Source organism: Dermochelys coriacea, chromosome 3, assembly GCF_009764565.3.
Source record: "Dermochelys coriacea isolate rDerCor1 chromosome 3, rDerCor1.pri.v4, whole genome shotgun sequence".
Lineage (NCBI taxonomy): Eukaryota > Metazoa > Chordata > Testudines > Dermochelyidae > Dermochelys > Dermochelys coriacea.
In genome coordinates this window covers 158,342,805-158,362,675 of record NC_050070.1, presented here as the reverse complement: position 1 = coordinate 158,362,675, position 19,871 = coordinate 158,342,805, and the positions used below count along the sequence as shown (strand labels likewise).

Sequence of the window (19,871 nt, the reverse complement as noted above, 5' to 3'; positions counted from 1 at the left end):
CACCAATCTAGATGGATCTCGGGATGACAGTTTTTATATTCATTTGACTATCAATGCTGAGCTGTGTTTTGCCATAGCCAGCAAGGGATATCTGTGGCTTTGCAGAGATCTGCTTTAATATCATTTTTTGAGCTTCTCCAGTGATACCTGTAGGCCACATGTGATGCCAGCAAGGAGAGTTAACTGAGAAGCTCTGATGGGTCACAAAGAGGCTGCATTTTCAAGGACAGTTTCTGAACACTTCTAAATGAGCTGTGGAGAGGTCTGGGCACATGACCATTCTTCCATGTGTTGGTTTGTTCTTAGCTGTGGTTTACTGTAGGAGGATATAGCATATGCTTCATTTTCATTGCAGGTTTTCTAAAAGCAGCTTTGAATTCCAATGTGGGTCTTCAATCTACATAGCTCTTTGCTGTGGAATGGAAAGATTTCTTGTAACCTATCCACACCTTTTGTCCTGTTAGATCTGTGCGCCTTGTCCAGTGTCTTATCCCATAGCAATGGTCAGATGCATTCAGTCCTGTTTCTATAATAAACATTTGAGAGGTGGATTTCACACTCATGTAAGTAAGGGAAGGGTATAGACTCATCAAGTTTGAGGCCAGAAGGGACCACCAAAGCTTTTAGTTTGACCTCCGGTATATCACAGGAGATCAACACCATCCACCCTCACCCCAATCCTAAATCAATAACTGGAACTAGACCAAAGTATTACAGTCCTCAGGAGACTAAACTATTGTGTGCCCCAGGCAGAGAACAGGAGGAATCGAAATGCACCAATGCCTCAGACCCCTGCAATGGCAGGAAATTGATTGATATCACCGCCGGGAACAATAGAGCATGCAGTTCAGGCCGATGCTGTGTAAAGTTCCTTCTCATAGGTCTGTGCCTTGGTCATCGTGGCCTGCAGCTGCTCCTGCTATTATGGGCCTGGGCCTCTCAGGAGCCGAGTACCAAATGTGACTGATTGTACTGGCTTGGTGACATGGACAAATTTCCACAGAGTATGACACACACCTGCAAATGTTTCTTTGCGGCCACTCCAATTTGGACCACATCCCCAGCTGCTGTAAATCAGCAGAGTTCCATTAAGGTCTAGACAGCTAGTCGATTTACACCAGCTAAGGACCTGGCCTCAGGCCTGCACTGGTGAGAGCCATGGATATTAAAGAGCCCTTTGCCATCAAACATAGGTTGCTGACCAGGGCCAGATTCGTCTTCGCTTGCTAGACATCTCCTTCTCTCCTTTGAGCCCCTGATGGCTTCATCTGTCTGAGAGCAGAACCCTTTCTTGGGAAGACACATGCATGATTGTAGCGAGTTTGACCATTCTGCAACTGAATTCCTGCTTTCCTTCATGGCATCACTCCCCATCCCAGCTCCTTCACGTCTCACCTCATCCTGTGTCACCATCTCCCTTCATCTTGGTGGATCTAATAGACACACAGCACCGTCTCTTCACTCTGTACTGACGCCTGTTGTGTTCATTTAGATGGAATACAGGCCAAAGGTGTTAGCATAACCCAGTCACTGTCCAACATTAAACAGCGTTAAACAAGGCTCGGGGTTTGGTATACAGAGATCTCCGCCTCCTTAGTACCGGTAAGGAGCTGCTGGACTAGAACGCCGGGTCTGCGGAGCCTGACGCAGCTGATGTTCCCACATCCCCATCTGGAGGCCTCAGAGAACCTTATGCAAGGAGCACTGCAGAGATTAAGTTCATTAGGAAGAACCACTCAAAGGGCCCATGGTGACAGCAGCCTGTGACCATCTGATGGGCCCAGGCTCACTATTTAACCCTGGAGGGTGCCCCAGGAAGTTGTCTGGGCAGCCATGCAGACTTCAGGTTTGTGGTGGCTCTATACCTCACCTTGCTTGCAGATTTCCAGTCTCTGATCTGGCCTGACTCTGACCCTGGATCTTGCCTATTGATCCCAGCTCTAGCAATTAGTCTGATCCCTCCATGCTGACTACTGCCTCGTGACCGCCCTGGGCTTGGTGACAGCAGCCCAGCTATGACTTCTAGGTCAGACTGTCTATGCCTAGGTCCCTTACAGTACCATGGTGAACGCCCCATTAAAATCTTTTAAACCTTTTATTATAGATACAGAAAAGAAGGAAAAATGTTCATTTTAACATTTCCTGTTACCTTTCCCTTTAGCTGGAGATAGTTGTAGAGGGGGAAAAAATCCCATGTTTGATAGCCTCTTAGAGGGTATCAAAGATGGTAATAACTATCCTTGGGGAGAAAAGAGAAGAAATTAGTTGAGATGGGCTGGCACTGTTAACGTCCAGTCCCGTTTCACCTCAGGTGGTGGTTGGGATTCCGCTGGAGTTGGTAGGGGTGATGATGTCATCTGGGTACGTCAGTCTCTGGCCCGCTCTGGTCAAGTCATTCCTCAGGGTTAGGATGAAGAAGGTCTGAAGTCCCAGGAGACAGTAGGGGTGGACGCCATGATGGTGATGCTTGCTTCAGTAGTTTCTGTTTGTTCTTTCCTTATTTTTCCTCCAAAGTTTCTTTCTTTAAGGACACACAGAGGGATTGATGGGTTGAATAGCCCATCCCCTCATTATTTTGTCCACCACTTAGACCTACTATCTGACGCACCAATTTTGGTTCAAAAATTTTCTTTCCAGCCACAGTGCAATGGCCTGGAATGGTCAGTTTTACTATTTGTACTGCGTCAAAACCGGAGCTTGGCAAACTTGGACAGTTAAAATAAATTAAAAGTGAAGCAAACCCAACCCCAAACTCTCCCACTTCATTGGGGTGGGTTCCCAGAGCTCTTCTGCACTGGTCCTTGGGAAATGACTGGCTTTTTCATCCCTCCTATGCCCATGGGATGGGCTCCTGGAGCCAGTGCTGTCTGTTCATGTGGCTTGTGATGTTGAGGCTGAGTTCAGCAGACTCAGTCTGGATTCAGTCCTGAAAAGGCTGTCCAGACCTAGACCAGACCCTAGTGGCTCCAGCTCTTGTTAGGAAAGAGGACTGCTGACTCAATTCCTGCCCCACCTTGGCTCAGCTCCAAACATGCACACACCTCCATTTCCTGCCTGCCTTTGGACCCTGATCAGATCTTGACTCCTCTTAAGCCTTTGTAGGGCAATTTATCTGGCCCCTGGTCTGTTTTTTCCTCACTCAGCAAATGCTTGGCTTAATTAAATCTTACAGATCTCCGTTCCATGACATTGGTAACCTCTTGGATCATTTTCTCATGTGACAGTCAACATGAAATCGGTCTTAATACTGCTTCTCGCTTCTGTAGCAGTTTCTGCCGAAGGATCTCAGAGCATCCCTGGGCTGGAATCCAGTGTAGAGGATGGGCCCGGGTTCCCCCTGTCCCCCCAACTCCTGATCAAACACTGGAGGAGTTGACCTGGTCTGTGAGAATCACCAGAAGGGAAGACACAGAGACTGCGGGGATTGTTCTCCGTTTCCCCCGTGCTGGCCAGTGATGAGGTTAGCTGAGTGGACGGTAGGTTTGAGCCTCTAGCAGAAGTGGCCAAACTGAGGGCTGCCATGAACCTCTGAGGCAAGCAAATCCGCCAAAAAGTGCAGGACCCACCAAGGCAAAGGAGGAACTTTGTCACAATATATACACAGTACATGAAAAGATGGGTGTTGCCTTACCGCCCATTTGGTAAGGCAACTGCCATCTTTTCATGTACTGTGTGTGTGTATATATATATATATATATACACACATATATACCTACTACTGTATTTTCCACTCCATGCATCTGATGAAGTGGGTTCTAGCCCACGAAAGCTTATGCCCAAATAAATTTGTTAGTCTCCAAGGTGCCACAAGGACTCCTTGTTGTTATTGTTGAAATGTTATTCCATTCATGTTATGCCTTTAACACAAAGGTCTGCATTGGGGAAGCTGCTGATGGACACTGTCGCAGCCAGCAGTTCTGGGAGGCTGTGACTCTAAGCACCCCACTAACATTAACACCCTACACACTACTGCAATGATAGTTGTACAAAATATGCCTTGTGAGGTATCATTTGAAAACTAATAACACACTGGTCAATTATATGATTGTGAAACATGTGACAAGGCTGCCTGTGGAATTAGAGATGTCTTCTGCTCTTATGTTTTAAAGTCTGTATTTGAACAAAGTAGAAAACAAGTCTCCCCAGGTCTCAAATACAAATGAAGCAGGGTGATCAGTGACAATGGAATTGCAATTTATACATGTGGTAAACAGAACTGTCAAAGCTCACAAGGTGATTGGGGAATCACCATTTCTGGGTCAGAAAGGATCATGTGTGTGCTTGTCTAACCAACCTGGTCATCAGGCAGAGACATTTACATAAAAGGTAAACAAAGCCATCAATCCAACAAGGGGAAGAGGTAATGACTCATCTATCAACAGGGGATGGAGACTGCACCCTCGGGAAGACTTGCTTCTTCTTTAAGCAGGGTCAACGAACTGTAAGACAGTTGCTTTTCAGAGGCTTATTGGGCTGTTAAGAGAGGGGCACCTCAGATGACAAGGGAAACCAGCACTTCATACTTCTGTGGAAGTACCTGAATGAGAGACAGCTAACCATGCTAGACCAAGAGTGAGCCAAACGATCTTAAACAAGTGGTCTAAACTGATGCAGCTCCACTGAACTTCAATGGAGATCAACGCTTACACCAGTTGATGGTTTGGCTCTGTATTTTAACCTTGTCCCTGAACTGCAATAACTCTGTTAACATCCAAGGATTTAGCCAAATCAGGACAGGGCTCAGTCCCATGTATAGTGTCAGTCTGAACAGAGTTTTAATGATGCTGTAACATAGGTCCCAATTGTGGTATGTGGGATCTTACCTTTTTCCAAAGATCTAATCTCTCCTACTGCTAACATCTGGCTTAGACTCTGTCTTTTCTCATTACATAGCACAGCGTCTTCTCTTTATTTAAATGCTTAGGTTTCACTTTGCTCTCTTTTTTTTCATTTCGAGAGCCAGATTTCCAATGATTTCACAACTGCCCCACCTTAGCCTTTCATCTCCGCTGTGGTATGCTGTCGAGAATGCTTTCCAAACACAGGCTTCTTGTGTTGGGAGACGTGCGGTTTTACTCCACTGTGTGGTCGTTATTTATTCTTTAAATCTGCAATCTGAGTCTTCAGAGTTGGAATCAGGAGGCTTAATTATTTACCTCTTACTGACAACCCAAAAAACACCCTTGGGCAAAAATCTTGATATGGGCACTGCACATCCCGATCAAATATGTAGGTAATTAATTACTGGGTATGCTATCGTGTCTTTCATTTTCAATACTCACAAGTAGAAGCAGGCCCTGTCTGCAACCTCCCCTCTCCATGTAATCTGGTGTTTACAGTTGCTGAGAAAAAGGAGTGGTGAAGCCATGCATCCAGTCCCTAGGGAGTATGTAGGTCCTGTATAGAGGCTGTGCCATAGCTCAAATTACTCTGATTAATAGAGCAAAAACAAGCCAGGTATTACTCTGAAACTGTATAATTAGCACTTTGTGCTGACTATTTTTTTCCTCTCTCTTTTTCCCTCCCAAACCCCTTGCCATTTTTATATTTTGCTAATCATCTCTCACAGTGAGTAAATATACAGCTCTATAGGCGCTTTTACCTTTGGATGTTAACATAAGAGAACTCTTGAATTTCAAAGAGCTGGTGGGTATTTGAGAGAACAAAATGCGGAAGCTGCAGTGCAATCAAAGCTCATTATAGTTATTCTTGGTGTAATGTCTCTCTCCATCTCCTACATAATTAGGATTGGTGGAGCAATTCATTTTAACGGGCATTGTCTCTTCTCTCTCACTCTGTCTGATTTCACTAACCATGACCTCCGGCCTCTCTGGCACTTTATTATGTTGTTGGGCTTTTTTTTCCACAGGCCCCATTATGTTGCCATGGAGAGAATTAAGGGTTCGTAAATACAGACAAATCAAGGTCCGGAGTCATTTTTATAAACCAGCAAGTATTAAAGGGTGACAAAAGTACACACCAGCAAAAGATGTAGGCTCAGGTCTGCAAACATTGGCCTCTCTTGTCTGCATTCACATTTTGCCTGCATCAGTGTTAATTTTGCACTGGTAATTATTTACAGGTGGCATTGACAGACCTGATTCTACAAACACTTACTTCTGTCTTGGGCTTAATGAAGAGAATCCCTGGAAAATGCAAGTGACAAAGAAAGATGGAACCTACCCTTATGATGAAAAATTGGGGTCAAATTCTGCTTGGTTACACCAGCATAATCTTGATTAAACCCAACGAAGTCAAGGAAGCTACATTGGTGTCAATTCAAAGTAACTCAGAAAAGAATCTAGCCCTTATTCGATAACTGACTTTAGGTAAATTCACTAGGATAAATCCTGAGATCTTTCCCTTTGATAGCAATGGGTGTTTTTGTGTGGAAGGAAGGAATAAAAACCTTGGGATTTGACCCAAAATATTTTGATTTGTCTTGATTTTTTTTATTGCAATATATTTGCCTGTATTTGATTTCAGAAAGAAAAATGTCTATAAAGAAGAGGTACTTCAAAGAGGGACCAAATCACCAACTGCTTTTATGTGTAAAAAGCAAAAGGGAAAAGAACCAAAAAAAGAAAGCAAGCTGAGTGAAGATCTGAGTAATAGAAAAGCTGGCTTTCAATTTTTAAGAGTGCTTTATAGAGTATCTGATTGAAATCCCTGTAACACCGAAAAGCTAAAGTGTTCAGTGTTTCTGTTCCCAATTGTTCCTGCAAATGATCACAATGCAGGAGTGGAGGTGGGGGTGTGGGTGTAATCTGCTGTGTATTCAGTGGTCTTGGTAATTTATTGTCCAATTCATACAACTCAGGTTGCAAATGTCTGTCAGGAATAGTGAATTTGGCCTTGCTGGCAAGTGAATGCATTTTCTCTCAGCCTCTTGGGGAAGTAACTTACTCTTCTATTACATTCATCCTTTGTTGCACAACTCTTTATACCAGTGGCAGATGGTTGTTACTGGGAAGGTTTTTAGCAGTGCAGCCAAGAACTCCAGAGCGGTAACATTTAGGGCCTGCAGGCGTATGATTCTGATTCATCATGCATAGTGGGTTTAGATCAGTGTATCTCTGCTGACTTTCAGGAATTTCTCCTGATTTACACTGGTGCAGGTGAATGGAAAATCAGGCCTGTAGCACCTTGGCTGTGATGTAGGTCTTTAGCTAAGCAGTTTTGGGACTTGAATGGGAAACTTCCAAGGATAGGCCCAAGTTTTGTAGGAACTGATGTGGGTAATTCAGTAGGGGCACCCTGTTCTGTGAGTTACTAGTGCTGTGGATTGGTGCAAGGGGGATGCTGTGCTGCTAGAAAGTGCTATCTTTCATAAGAGGTAAAAATAAGGTGCTATTAGGGCACATTTGGCAAGAGTAGACTTGTTCTGGCCAGACTGCATTGTGCTTCTTTAAAGTTCCTCAGGTGCTTTCAGTGGGATAAGGTTTTCTTCACTCACTGTCCTGAACAGACGCACAGTGATGCTGTTGCAGAACAGCTGCCGCATTTCAATGATGGTTGAAAATATATACATAAAATCTTCATACTTTAATGTGATCTGCTCTGAGTGTAGCAGGCAATGTCATTCAGGGCATGCAACTTGTTCATGCATGACTCAGCGCAACTGCCTCCACCCACCCATTCAAAAAAATACACAGAGCAAGTCACTGCCAAACGGGTGGTGAAATCCTGATCATTTTAATGCAGGCCTAAGGGTCGGGTGCCTTTTTTGGAAACCTGACCCTCATGGTTCTTCAGATTGCATTCAGGGTGGTCCCTCTAATTGATAGTATTGAAACATTTTGTTTTGATTCTGACCATTTTTATTAAACTTTTTTCTTACTATAATTAGCTTAATTTTTAAACGAAAAGTTGAAAACCGGGATTTTTTTCATTTCAAAAATGTCAAGGAGACCTTCTGAAAATTTCTTGGTCGCATTTTTTTTCAAGGTGCAGAAATTTGTCTAAACTGACCTTTTCTAGCGACAAGCTTTGGCAAATTTATATTTTCCAGCAAAAAAAAAAAAGTTTTGTTGAAAAATTCCCTCTAATGTTAATGGTTCCATCTGTGGTGCCCATACCTGTATGGAGTGTGTGACATAATAGTCCTGTGGAGTTCCATGATCTGGTACAATCTTCTCCCCAAACAACTGAGCATGAAAACATTACCAGTCCTGAGAGCATCCCATGGCTTTTGGTTATGTCATGTATGTTCAGTCTAATAATCGATTTGATGTGCTTGCTGCTTGTCATTGTTTTAGGGTTAGCTGTTGTAGGAAACAGTACTTGGGGGAACTGTGCCACAATCTCTTCCAGGGCTGATGGGGGCACATGGAGGTGTAGGTTGGGGACAGAGGTTACATTGGTCATCATCACCCATTAACATGGCATATACTGATTATGTTCTCCAAGGTGCTCGCCACTCTCCATGGGCTAGTGTGGAGGGGATGGGATGGGCTCATGGCCTCACCTCTCCTCTCCCCTTTCTGAGTGATTTGTTTCACAGATGGAGCAAGGGCTAAGCTGTCCCTTCTCATGTTAGATGCTACTGCAGTGTGCTCTTGCATAGTCCAGCCCGTGGTGCGGGTGCTTCTTGCCTGTGTCTCTTTCCTCCCCCAGCACCAGAACAAGACGCAATCTGGCCCCTTGTCTCTCTTTATTTCCCCTTGGTTTGGTACCTTGGAATCTGCTCTTGCTTCCCTCAGGATAAAGGTAATTCCTTTTATGTCCACAGAGTTACGCCAGGGGAAAACTGGTGTCAGTGAGCAGGGATTCAGACCTAGCTTTCTTCTGATGTCCTCCAGTTTTACTTCAGTGTAACTCTGTTGGGCCTGATTCTCCCCTGTTCTGTCTCCCTAACACTGAGGACCAGCTGCAGCCAACATTCAGAGCAGCTTCCAGGCTGCTTTTAATTTTTAGCACTTATGCAGAATCCTTAATGGACCCTACTCCAATGGAGGCTAGCCAGACTGATGTGGCACTCCACCTCCTACCCCTCCCTAGCCCCTGCTGCCCAGAACATGCTCCCGACTCGTAGAAGGGAGGGCACACCAGGCTTAAGGCTATTACTAGTTACTGTAGTATCTGAGCATTTCACAATCTTTAACGTATTGATCCTCACAACACCCCCATAAAGTAGAGCAGTGCTGTATCCCCATTTTAATGGAGGGGGATCTGAGCACAGAGAGGTCAAGTGATTTGCCCAAGATCACACCAGGAGTCTGTGGCAGAGAAGGGACTTGAATCCAGGTCTCCGGCTAGAGCTCTAACCACTGGACTGTCCTCCCTCTAGTGACGGTGGGCAATTTTCTGCTGGTGGCTTGCAGCCAGTTCCCAGGTGGAGGAATAGTAAGGGGCAGATCTGAGAATACAACCCACTCTGTTGACTTCAGTCAAGTTACTCCAACATTTTGCTGGTATAAGTAAGAGTAGAACTAGCCCCACTGATGTTTCCCTCCTACCAGGTTAGGCAGCCCTACGCTGCACTATTCCCCCACACACACACACACGCACACAAACACACATGCTCAGTGTTCTATTTCTTTATTTTGCTGGCTCTTTCACAATTCTTCTTTTCCTGTCAGTTCCCTGAAGTCTGATTTCCAGGCGATCAGCTCCTGTTAACTATTCCACCGAGCGTGCTATGGCTCTTCTGTCTCTCTGTACTGATGCTCAGCTGCAGTAATTTGCTGAAATCAGCTCCTGTGTTTGGGCTATTTTAGTATGTTTATGACAAGTCTATTAATAAAAATAATTTTTTAAAAAGATACTTGACAGGCGGGAACAGCACGTGGAAATGGCTGCGTGCAAACTCTGGAGGGAGGAGGGGTGGCCAGACACTTTTGCTAATACGCTGTGGCTGTGTTGTCTAACCCCCGGTGTTAAAAAGGCCAGCAGCCCTGTGGGCGTTGTCCGCATTATTGCAGCTCCCACCTTTGCTATCACTGGAGGAGCTAGTGCAACAGAGTGTGTGGGAATATTACCCAGATAACCTTACTGTGCACAAGGGCTGGGATCAAGGCTTTAGTGTCACTCAAATGTTGCATTTACAGGCTCAGTCCTTAGCTTGTGCAAACTGACGTCCTTCCACTGAAGTCAGTGCAGCTACTCTGATTTACACCAGGCAAAGACCTGGCCCTACTAGGATTGAGACCAGCTCTGCTCTCACATTCACTGGAGTAAATCCAGACTAGCTCCCTTGAAACCAATGGAGTTTTTACTCTGATTTTATACCAGTGGTGCTTTCAGTGGAGTTAGTTCAGATTTACACTAGCATCGGTGATTGCAGAATTTAGCTCACTGTGTGCAGTTCAAAGGCCTGATCCTGTACAGGGTTGAGTAACCCCAGCTCCCATTGATTTCAATGAGAGTTGAGGGTACTCAGCAACCCACAGTATCAGACTCTCCATAAAGGACAAGGTGGGGTAAGGCATCACTTCCACATACAACGTTGTGCCACCTAAAAGGGGGTGAATTTATTCTGAACCCACTTGAACACTCTGGGTTTGAACGTTCAGCTTGAACGGTTATCAGGTAGGAGAGAGTGCAGCAAAGGGTTCAGAGAAAGAGAGGCAAAGTGTAATGAACAGACAAGATGGGAGCAGAGCAGAAAGGGACAGAGAGTAAAGAAATTATAGAGTGTGTGAAATAAAGGAGTGGTGTGTGAGAGGGAGATTGTAATGAATACAGTGGGCCTGATTTTTATCTCGTCAATTTCACCATACACAAACAGACTGACAGAAAAATATTTCCATCGATAATTGAAATTTACAAATAGGCAAAGGAAGAAAACGCTGCTTGACAACTTATTACACTTTGATTTAAGGATGTTTACTTTGCATATGTTGACATGTGATGTTGACAAGTTGTGTTTTAATGGTTATAAAGCCTGAACTTTTTGAATCTCAATATCTACTGTTTTTTAAATAATTTTAAATAATTTTAAATAAGCCCCCCAATAATTTCCTGCAACTGTGAAAATTTAAAGAGATAAAAATAAAAAATGCTTAAAACTCATAGTTTTGCATAACTGAACATTTAAATCAATAACAATCTAAAAAGATGCTTACAAATAAACATCCATTATATCCCCTCAGAATAAAAAAAATAAACTCTGCCAAACCTACTGTGACATGCTGTACCTCAAAGCAGCACCCTGGAACCCCATATTAACCCCTGTTATGTAATTACAATATATTTCATACAAAGCATGCCATATAAAATATCATAGGAAACATGAACTGCTGAAACCCATTGTTCTGTCAAATTATGCATATCATTAGTGTGTATGAAGTTATGGAATTTTGCTGTATGGTTGTTACGGAAATATGTTATAAGTTTGGGAATCATCCATTTCTAGTTCTCCACTGACAACAAAGGAGGTGATCCATATCCAAGTGGGCACTGGACGACCATTAATCCTCAGGGGAGCTGAAAACAAGGGATTTACAATTCTGTAAGAGAAGCACCACACAATGGGGATTGCTCAACCCTGTGACTCAGCAAGGCCCACCAGATATGCCTGGGCTAGTGTCCTTTCCAGGGACATGGACTAAGACTATAAAATAAGGGACAGTGGCATCATGCTTTTACCTTTCTCCTTCCCCACCTACACTGGAAGCAACAAGAATGCTGGAAAGACAAAGACCTGAATTGAGGAGACTGGTCCCAGGCTTAAAGGAAAAGCCTGCGTATTAAGGACTGTAACCTATCTACAACATGGACCTCAAAATCTTTTTATTTACATGTTATGATTGCGGGTTTTATTATTATTTTCTCTAGAGTTTGGACTTTAACTGTACCTTGACCAAGAGATTTGAACCTTGACAAAAAATAATTGACTCACCCCTGTTCTATATGAACAATCAATCCATCAGCTGCCAATGCCCCTTCAAAAAGTTAAGCCTGACTCCTTTCGTATAGGCAGGTTTTACACTAGTATAATTCCATTGACTTCACCGGTTTATACTACTGTAAGTGAGAAGAGAATTAGGCTCTGCATTTCTAATGACAGAACATGTAGATGGTATAATTAAGAATAGATTGTAGCTTTCATCCTCATTTCACAATAACTATACTCCTGGAGGGGAGTTTAAACTATCACCTCCAGCTTCTTTCTTTTATTAAACAGGCAGGATACAAACCTGCTGTTATCCTCTCTGCAGCCTTCCAAACACAATCAGCTCACAGTAAAAATAGGACTTTTCCTCCCATGCCTGTAAGGTTTGAAAAGATGGGTTTTTGACAGGTAATTTTGCTTTGTGTTGGTCCTGTTGCCAGTAACCTAACATTAGTTCCGGGGGAGGGGAAGGGATTTTAAGAGGGTTGTACATCCCCATGTGAAATTTAGCTTGCAATATGCATATTGTTAAACATACATCTTCCCCCCTTCCCGTTGAGGTTAATGGCAAATCTCTTCTAAGCTTTGCAGGGCTGGGCAAGGGAGGGGAATAGGAATTCTGCTTTCTTTAGAATAATTAGATGTGACTTCAGGTATCTGATGCATAGGGACTGATTTCCTGTACATTGCTTCACAGGCACGTCCATTGTCTACCTCTATACTGGAAACCTGACATTTTTTTTTCTCAAAGGTCAGCTCCCACCTTTCCCTATCTCCTAACTTGTTTAGCTACTTAAGTACTATCATGGACTTTCTCTTTTCATTCCTCAGTGTTTTAAACCGCACCCCTGTGTACCTGGTCCATGAAATCATATTAGTGGATGACTTCAGCGATGATCGTAAGTGATTCTCCATATCCTAACCACTAGGAGACAGACTACACACACAGGGGCTGTGCTGGGTTGGAATGACAGAATAAGCAAAGGGATGGGGAGTATATAGCCCTATGTTGGGTGATGCAGTACATGGGAGCTGTATTATCTTTTCCCATATAGCCCCCTTTGCAATGAGCTTGGGATTTGAGGGGCTGGGCATGGAACAAGAGATAGATTCTTTAAGTTGGAAGAACTTTGAATATCTCATTTGCCTGTTTATGCTGTCTGTTCAATTTTTGTGCTTTAACTCAGGATAGATAGTACAACGAGGCTGGTCAGTTTCATTTTCTGTTTATAGTCAGTTTCACTTTCTGGTTTCCATTCACTACAGGGACATTGGTTGAAAATCTGGCTAAAATTTAGTCTGTGTACTAGGAAGCTCTGAGAAAACCCAAGGGCCAGTAGAGCCACATCCACAAGTTGTCTTTGGCTTAAAAAAAACTTGTAATGGGAATAGTTTTTTTCGTTTAACCAAATAAACATTGCCATACAAAGTTTGCAGTAGGACTGGATGGGAAATCCATTTTTCCAGGCTGTGAAAATTTTTGAGATTTCAAAAAACAATTCCAAATAGGATGTGTAGACAATTTACATTTTTTTTTTTTCAAAAAAATTTCGAAACAAGAAATTCATCATAAGTGACCCTTTCCCTTGAAACGTTGTGGTTTTGAAGAATCAGCATTTTCCAACCCAAAAACCTTTAATTGAAAAATTCCCATCCAGCTTCAGTTTGCAGCCCATATGTTGCAGCATGATATTGGTGCATGAGACTCTGAAAGTCACTGTCTAAAATCAGAAGTAAAACTGACTGGTCTGTTTTCATTTTCCATGCCCAAAAAGTACGTAAGTAGTTTGTATGATACAAAATCAATACAGCTGTGTGAGTGTCTACCAGTTTTAATAATCTAAGGTGGAGTTAGGAAGGAAATTTGTTTTTTTGCTTTTGTTTTTTTAAAGATTCCCTTTCTACAAAGGGTGGGGTTGCAAATGCTGCATGAGAATTTCAAATTCCAAAAGAGAGGATCTGTTTTAATTGAAACCAAAAAATCATTTCTGTTCACAGCAGGCCTGATTTTGATCCCACACCAGTTTTACACTGATGGTGATCTACTGGGCTAGATCTAATTGTCAGTTACACTGCTGTAAGTCCAGAACACCTTTTGATTCAAGTGGAGCTATTCTGGATTTGCACCGTTGTACCTGCAAGAATCTCACTTCAAAGAAAAGGAGTACTTGTGGCACCTTAGAGACTAACAAATTTATTTGAACATAAGCTTTCGTGAGCTACAGCTCACTTCATCGGATGCATCCGATGAAGTGAGCTGTAGCTCACGAAAGCTTATGCTCAAATAAATGTGTTAGTCTCTAAGGTGCCACAAGTACTCCTTTATTTTTTGCAAATACAGACTAACACGGCTGCTACTCTGAAACCACTTCAAAGGAGTAACTCCTGATTTTCACTGGTGTAAGGGAGAGTGGATTCAGATCTGCTCAGTGACCATTTGTAGCATAGTGAGCCAGCTACAGCTGTGTCATAAAATGATGCTGTAAATTACACATGGGACCTGAGTCTTCCTCCATTACATCCATTTTACACAGTGTCACTCTATTGAAGGAAATGGGACAGATCTCAGCTGGTGTAAATAGGCATTGACTTCAGTGGAATTACACCAATTGACCCCAGCTGAGGATCAGGGTCACTGGTGTTACACTGGTGTGACTGAGTGGAGAATCAGGGCTGTAGAGTGAAGTGAATTAGAGAACAGGTTTAATTGATACAATGAATGCTCATTGCATCGCTTTAACTTGCACACCAAGGGGCTGCAAGGTGTAGCAGAAAAGCAACTAAAAGGAGGGTGTAAAATACACTTATACCCATTTTCCAAGTAATTTACCCTCTACCTGCCAACACTCAAAGGCTATAAATAGGGCTGGTTGAAGTGCATATTAAGCACAACGGGTCTGATTCTGATCTCACACTGGCATAAGCGCTTGATCCAAAGCCCACTGAAGTCACCGGAAAGACTCCTGTTGAATTTAGGGAGTTTTGGATCATATTCTATATCAAGAGCAACTACACTGAAATCAGTGGAGTTACACTGATGAGAAACTATTGTGACTGAGATACAAACCAGACCTGGAGCTTTTCAGTCTGCTGGAAGAGATGAGAATAGGTGTGATGTTTGAGGGATAGAGTAAACAATGACAGTTATTTGGCTAAAAAAAAATTAAGGCACTTACCTTCCTAAAAGCTAGGATTGTTGGGCTAGATTTTCATCTGCATCAGAGCTTCACATGGGACAAGATGGGGAGAAGGAGCAAAGGTGGCTGTCAGTCATCTTTGCACTCCTCTTAGTTCTTTACGTATCAGAGGTCAGTTTGGTGCCTGCTTAACTTAGAGCAACCTTAGGGCTGCTCTACATTGCACCCAGCTGCAACAGCCTTCAAGGAGCCATTCTACAGCTGGGATTGCCAGAATGCAGTAGCGCTTCATTCATCCCTTTCTTTCACCTCAGCCATGCCCTTTAGGCCACCGAAGGGTTTTTCTGCTTCATGAGGGAACAGAGACACAATGAGGGTGAGGTAATATCTTTGATCAGACCAACTTCTGTTGGTGAAAGAGACAAGCTTTTGAGCTACACAGAGCTCTTCTTCAGGTTTACTCATGTGGCTGGTTATCTAGATTTACACTAGTGTGAATGATGTCAGAATCCAACCTAAGCCCTGAATCTCCTCGACCCCTGATTTTACATTGTAATTCTATTGGGCCATATCCTCAACCCTTGGAAATCCATCTAACTCCATTGGAATAAATGGACTGATTTACACCAATCAGGTAACTGGTCCATTTACTTCAGCATAGTCACTCATGATTTACACAGGTGTGCGATCAAAATCAAGCCCAGTTTCTGTCTAATGTGCCACCCATGAAAAAATAACCCTTCCTGCCCTCTTAATTACCCTGTGAAGCCCATGTCTGATGAAAGTTATAGCCTCAACACTGATGTGTTCTGTGCCTCTGTTGTGTTTCCAAAGCTGACGACTGCCATTTACTGGGCAAGTTACCCAAGGTGAAATGCTTGCGCAACAGGCAACGAGAAGGTAAGATCCTGTCAGGACACAGGTGGGTGGTGAGAGACAGGGAAATTCCTGGAGGTGGGAAGAGAGATGGATGCCCAGTAGAGTTGGTAGGAGTGACTGTGTTGAGGTGATGTGATAACAGAGAGATCTGCCGGAGTTCTGCAAATATCAGTGACTTTTGGATCCAAGGGGTGAGAACACTAATAAAAAGAGATGTTTAGAAGGGCCAGGAATCAAAATGGATTCCCCCCCCCCACTCAAAGGGATTGGACCTGTTAAGATATCCAATGAGGCTCAGCTGCAGCTTATTAGCCAGAAAATTAGAAAAGGCAAAACAAAGCCCCGGGACTTCTTTTTGAAGCTGTTTGTTCTAATGAAACAGACGAGATCAGCTCCTGCTGCTTCCATGGGAATTAAAAAAATATATAAATTAATTATATTTTAAAGATTAAGAAGATCTGTAAGGAGGATGAACGTATGCCCCAGGGGGCTATTGCTGCGGACCTCTGGATACACTTTGCCACTCAGCCCCAAAATCTAAATGGATATTTTCTAATGCTGCTTTACAGTATTAAAAAAACCCCACAAATATCAAAGAATGTTTTTAGCGGCAAGCCAAAAGCATGAGTTATAAGGATTTTGTGGAGTGGGGAGATAGGGAGGATGGGGAGTAGAGGGGGCTTATCTGAGTATTCTCCTGCTTGGCTGGATTTGCTCTGTTAGACTGGGGTGAATCTTGAGTGGCCCCTTTGATGTCAGAGATGTTCTCTGCATTGACACTGGTGTAAGTGAGTCACAAACTTGCCCTCCCTCTCTATCTGTTTCTGGATTTCTGTCTGTCTTTCTCCCAGCCAATCTGTGACACCCCACCACATGCACTCCACATACACACACGCTCCTCCATGGCATCAGAGGGCCCTGACCCAGTGGAAAAGGATTCTGCTGCAGATGTTGGTGTATAGGGAGTCAGGATTTGGGAACCCAGCCCAGAGGGGTCACATTCACTTGTACACCACAGAGTTAGACTCCATTGAGGCTTTTTGCGTGCTGCCTGTAGGCAGTTGGGGCAAGGGTGTGTTGGAGATGGTAGGCCCCTAGCTAGATGACAGAGCCTGGAGCTGCCATAGAAGTTATAGAGTGCAGTCTGAGAGGAGCCTCCATTCTCCAGTCCACAAGGATATCCTCAGTAAACCCCATAGTCATTCATGTTGCCCCAGGTTCCAGGGTTTGGCCTTCTATCTGTCTCTCGCTCTTGCTCTGACTCTTGGGGTATGTCTCAGTCCCTTTCCTCCAGGTTCTTGTAACTTAATTATCAAAGGGCTCCTTCTGCCTGTCCCTGCAATGTTGCTGCTTGCCTTTGTGATCTTCTATTTCCCAGAGTCCCTCAGTACCTTGTTGTCTCCTTTCACCCCATCACCACTACCATGGGTGGTGCTTTTCCAGCACTGCCTCCATTCTTGTGTCCCCATTTAGTGCTGTCAGCTATCCTTGTTCAAGGTGCAGGTCCTTCCGTTTGTGGAGGGTCCATCCATTTTGTTAATGCTGCTGCTAACTGGCGAATGGGCAGTGTGCTGGAAGAATGAGTGGGGAGGAGCCATTTGACTGTAGTACAGATGGTAGATATCACATACACAGAGACAGTGGAGGGATGTAACTGGTGGAAAGAGGGCTTCGTGTTCATCTTTAGAGATCAAAAATTAACCAAACAATCCAGCCCTAAATCTGTGTGTTTGAGTAGTTCCCCATGGACTGTAGCATCACAGCTAGATATACCCACTGCATTTACCTCTGTCTCTTTCTCACACACACAAATATCCACCTCCTACATCTTCTAACAGCGAGGTGGGGTAAGTGCATTATAATGGACACAGCAGGCTTGTCGCTCCTTGGGACCAGCATTTGAGATGTCCCCCTCCTTGATAAAAGATGTTTCTGGTGAGCATCCTGAGCTAATGACATTTGATGTCACAGGGGGCAAGACATCAGTGGGTCAGTAGATGGACCCAGCAGTGGGAAGTCGAGATGAGTTTTAGGGATTAGAGAGAGAGACCTTGACGGATTGACACTACAGTTATGGGCAGTCCTCCATCCTCACGCCCGGCTTCCATGGACATAAGTGGGAACATTGCTGGTGGATCCAGTGAACGTACAGACCGAAACCACAGACTTACTAAGGAGATCCACTCACTCTCTGTGGCGGAGGGTGGATGGGGGTTGTTGGTGGTGGTGTGATAAAATATTTGTTCAAATTCCCCTCTCCTCTGTCACTGCTGTTACAGGCACATTCCAAGCTGAATTAAATCTACATTAGATTTTTGTACCTGTGGGGGTTACTGAAGCATTTTAAGTCTCACTTTTTCCCCAGGAAAGTGGCAGCAGAAATAATTGCATTAATTAAGAATTGGTGTAAATGCCATAAATCAGTAATCTAAATGGCCCCTTATTTACTTTAATGACCTTGGAAAATGAGGGAGGTGGCTTGCTCACACCAAAATCCAGGCATGCACATGTGGGATGGAGGATGGGTTGGGGCTCCAGAGGCCTGTGTGTGTGTGTGTGTGTGTGTGTGTGTGTGTGTGTGTGTGTGTGTGTGTGTAGAATGTGCTTCTGGAGAGTTCACTAATCCCATGTGGGATGGAGGATGGGTCGGGGCTCAAGGGGCCTGTGTGTGTGTGTAGAATGTGCTTCTGGAGAGTCCACTAATCCCCTGCACAGAGAGACGGATGCGATCTGTGATGCACCTGAGCTTGCGTGTATCTGAACAGGTTTGATCCGGTCCCGAATCCGGGGGGCAGACGTGGCACAGGCAGGAGTTCTGACCTTCTTAGATAGTCACTGCGAGGTGAATAAAGACTGGCTGCTGCCTCTCCTGCACAGGATCAAAGAGGTACGTGTCTCAAAAAAACAGGTCACCACTAAATTAGCACAGGTCTTGGTAAAATCCACCAATAGCTTCTCTTATGGCCAGTGGTGGACACGTGTCGAAACGTGCAGGGCTGACCCTCAGTGGGGTACCTGCCAAGGTTTTCTCTCTCTAGCCTTTCTTTAGCCTGCACCTGGAGTTTTCTCTCTCTCTCCTGCTCCATTGGGGATCCCTGTTGGCCCAGTTCATCCCTGATGTACTGCTGCTGTAGTCAAAAGGATTACCCTGTGTGTGCAATAGTGAGTCAGTCCCAGCAGATGATGTGTATATTGCAGAGATAGGAGGCAAGGAACTGGCCAGTGTGTGTGTGTGCAAATCAAGCTAGCTGGACCCCTGGGTCCCTGTTGCAATTGCTGAGAGGCAAGTGCTGAGTGCAAGGGGAATAGGTAGGCATTGCTCCAAGGGACTTTTCAATTAAGCTCATGTAAAAATGCCCAATACTGATGATTTAGGGCTCTTTGAATAAGGGTTGAATTTAATTTCATGCTAATTAAGCTTTAATAAATGGATTTAATAGGTTTAAATTCTGCTGATTTCACAGCAGACAATGATATTCTCCTTCCTCTAGAAACACCTCTCTGCTTGCCCTGCCCTCCACAGCACCTTGTCATTCAAATAAAAGGTGGCATGATCTTGTGGGTTCAGTGTAGCGTCTGGGAACAAGGAACTCCTTAGCTCTGCCACTGACTCCTGTGACCTTGGACCTCACTGTGCCTGAATTTCCCCCTCTGTAAAATGGGAATAATTATACTTATGCACCTCTCAGGGACATCACATGCAGATTTTAATTAGTTGGGTGGTTAGCTGTGCTTGGAAGATAAGTGTTTAAGGATCAATAGAAAGATCATTATTGTTACTATTATCAGGAATGTGTGTCTCCTAGTAAATGTTCTCTGTGTATATATATCTTCCTACTGTATTTTCCACTGCATGCATCCGATGAAGTGGATTTTAGTCCACTAAAGCTTATGCCCAAATAAATATGTTAGTCTCTAAGGTCCCACAAGATTTTTTTTCTAGTAACTACTGTTATTCATATTAAAACAGTTATTTGTATATTTTATTATTAAATATATGAACATATCTTTGGGGAACT

The 19,871-nt window shown here is 43.8% G+C and overlaps 1 protein-coding gene across 4 annotated transcripts in view; it reads left to right on the top strand.

Annotated features, from left to right (window-relative positions):
- Positions 1-19,871, top strand: part of GALNT14 (polypeptide N-acetylgalactosaminyltransferase 14) — a 186,341-nt gene that overhangs the window by 116,674 nt on the left and 49,796 nt on the right. For all 4 annotated transcript variants that reach the window (XM_043511652.1, XM_043511653.1, XM_038395335.2 and 1 more), the window contains exons 4-6: positions 12,668-12,735; positions 15,808-15,873; positions 18,618-18,739. In XM_043511652.1, the coding sequence (XP_043367587.1) occupies positions 12,668-12,735; positions 15,808-15,873; positions 18,618-18,739 (256 nt within the window). The remainder of the gene's footprint in view (positions 1-12,667; positions 12,736-15,807; positions 15,874-18,617; positions 18,740-19,871) is intronic.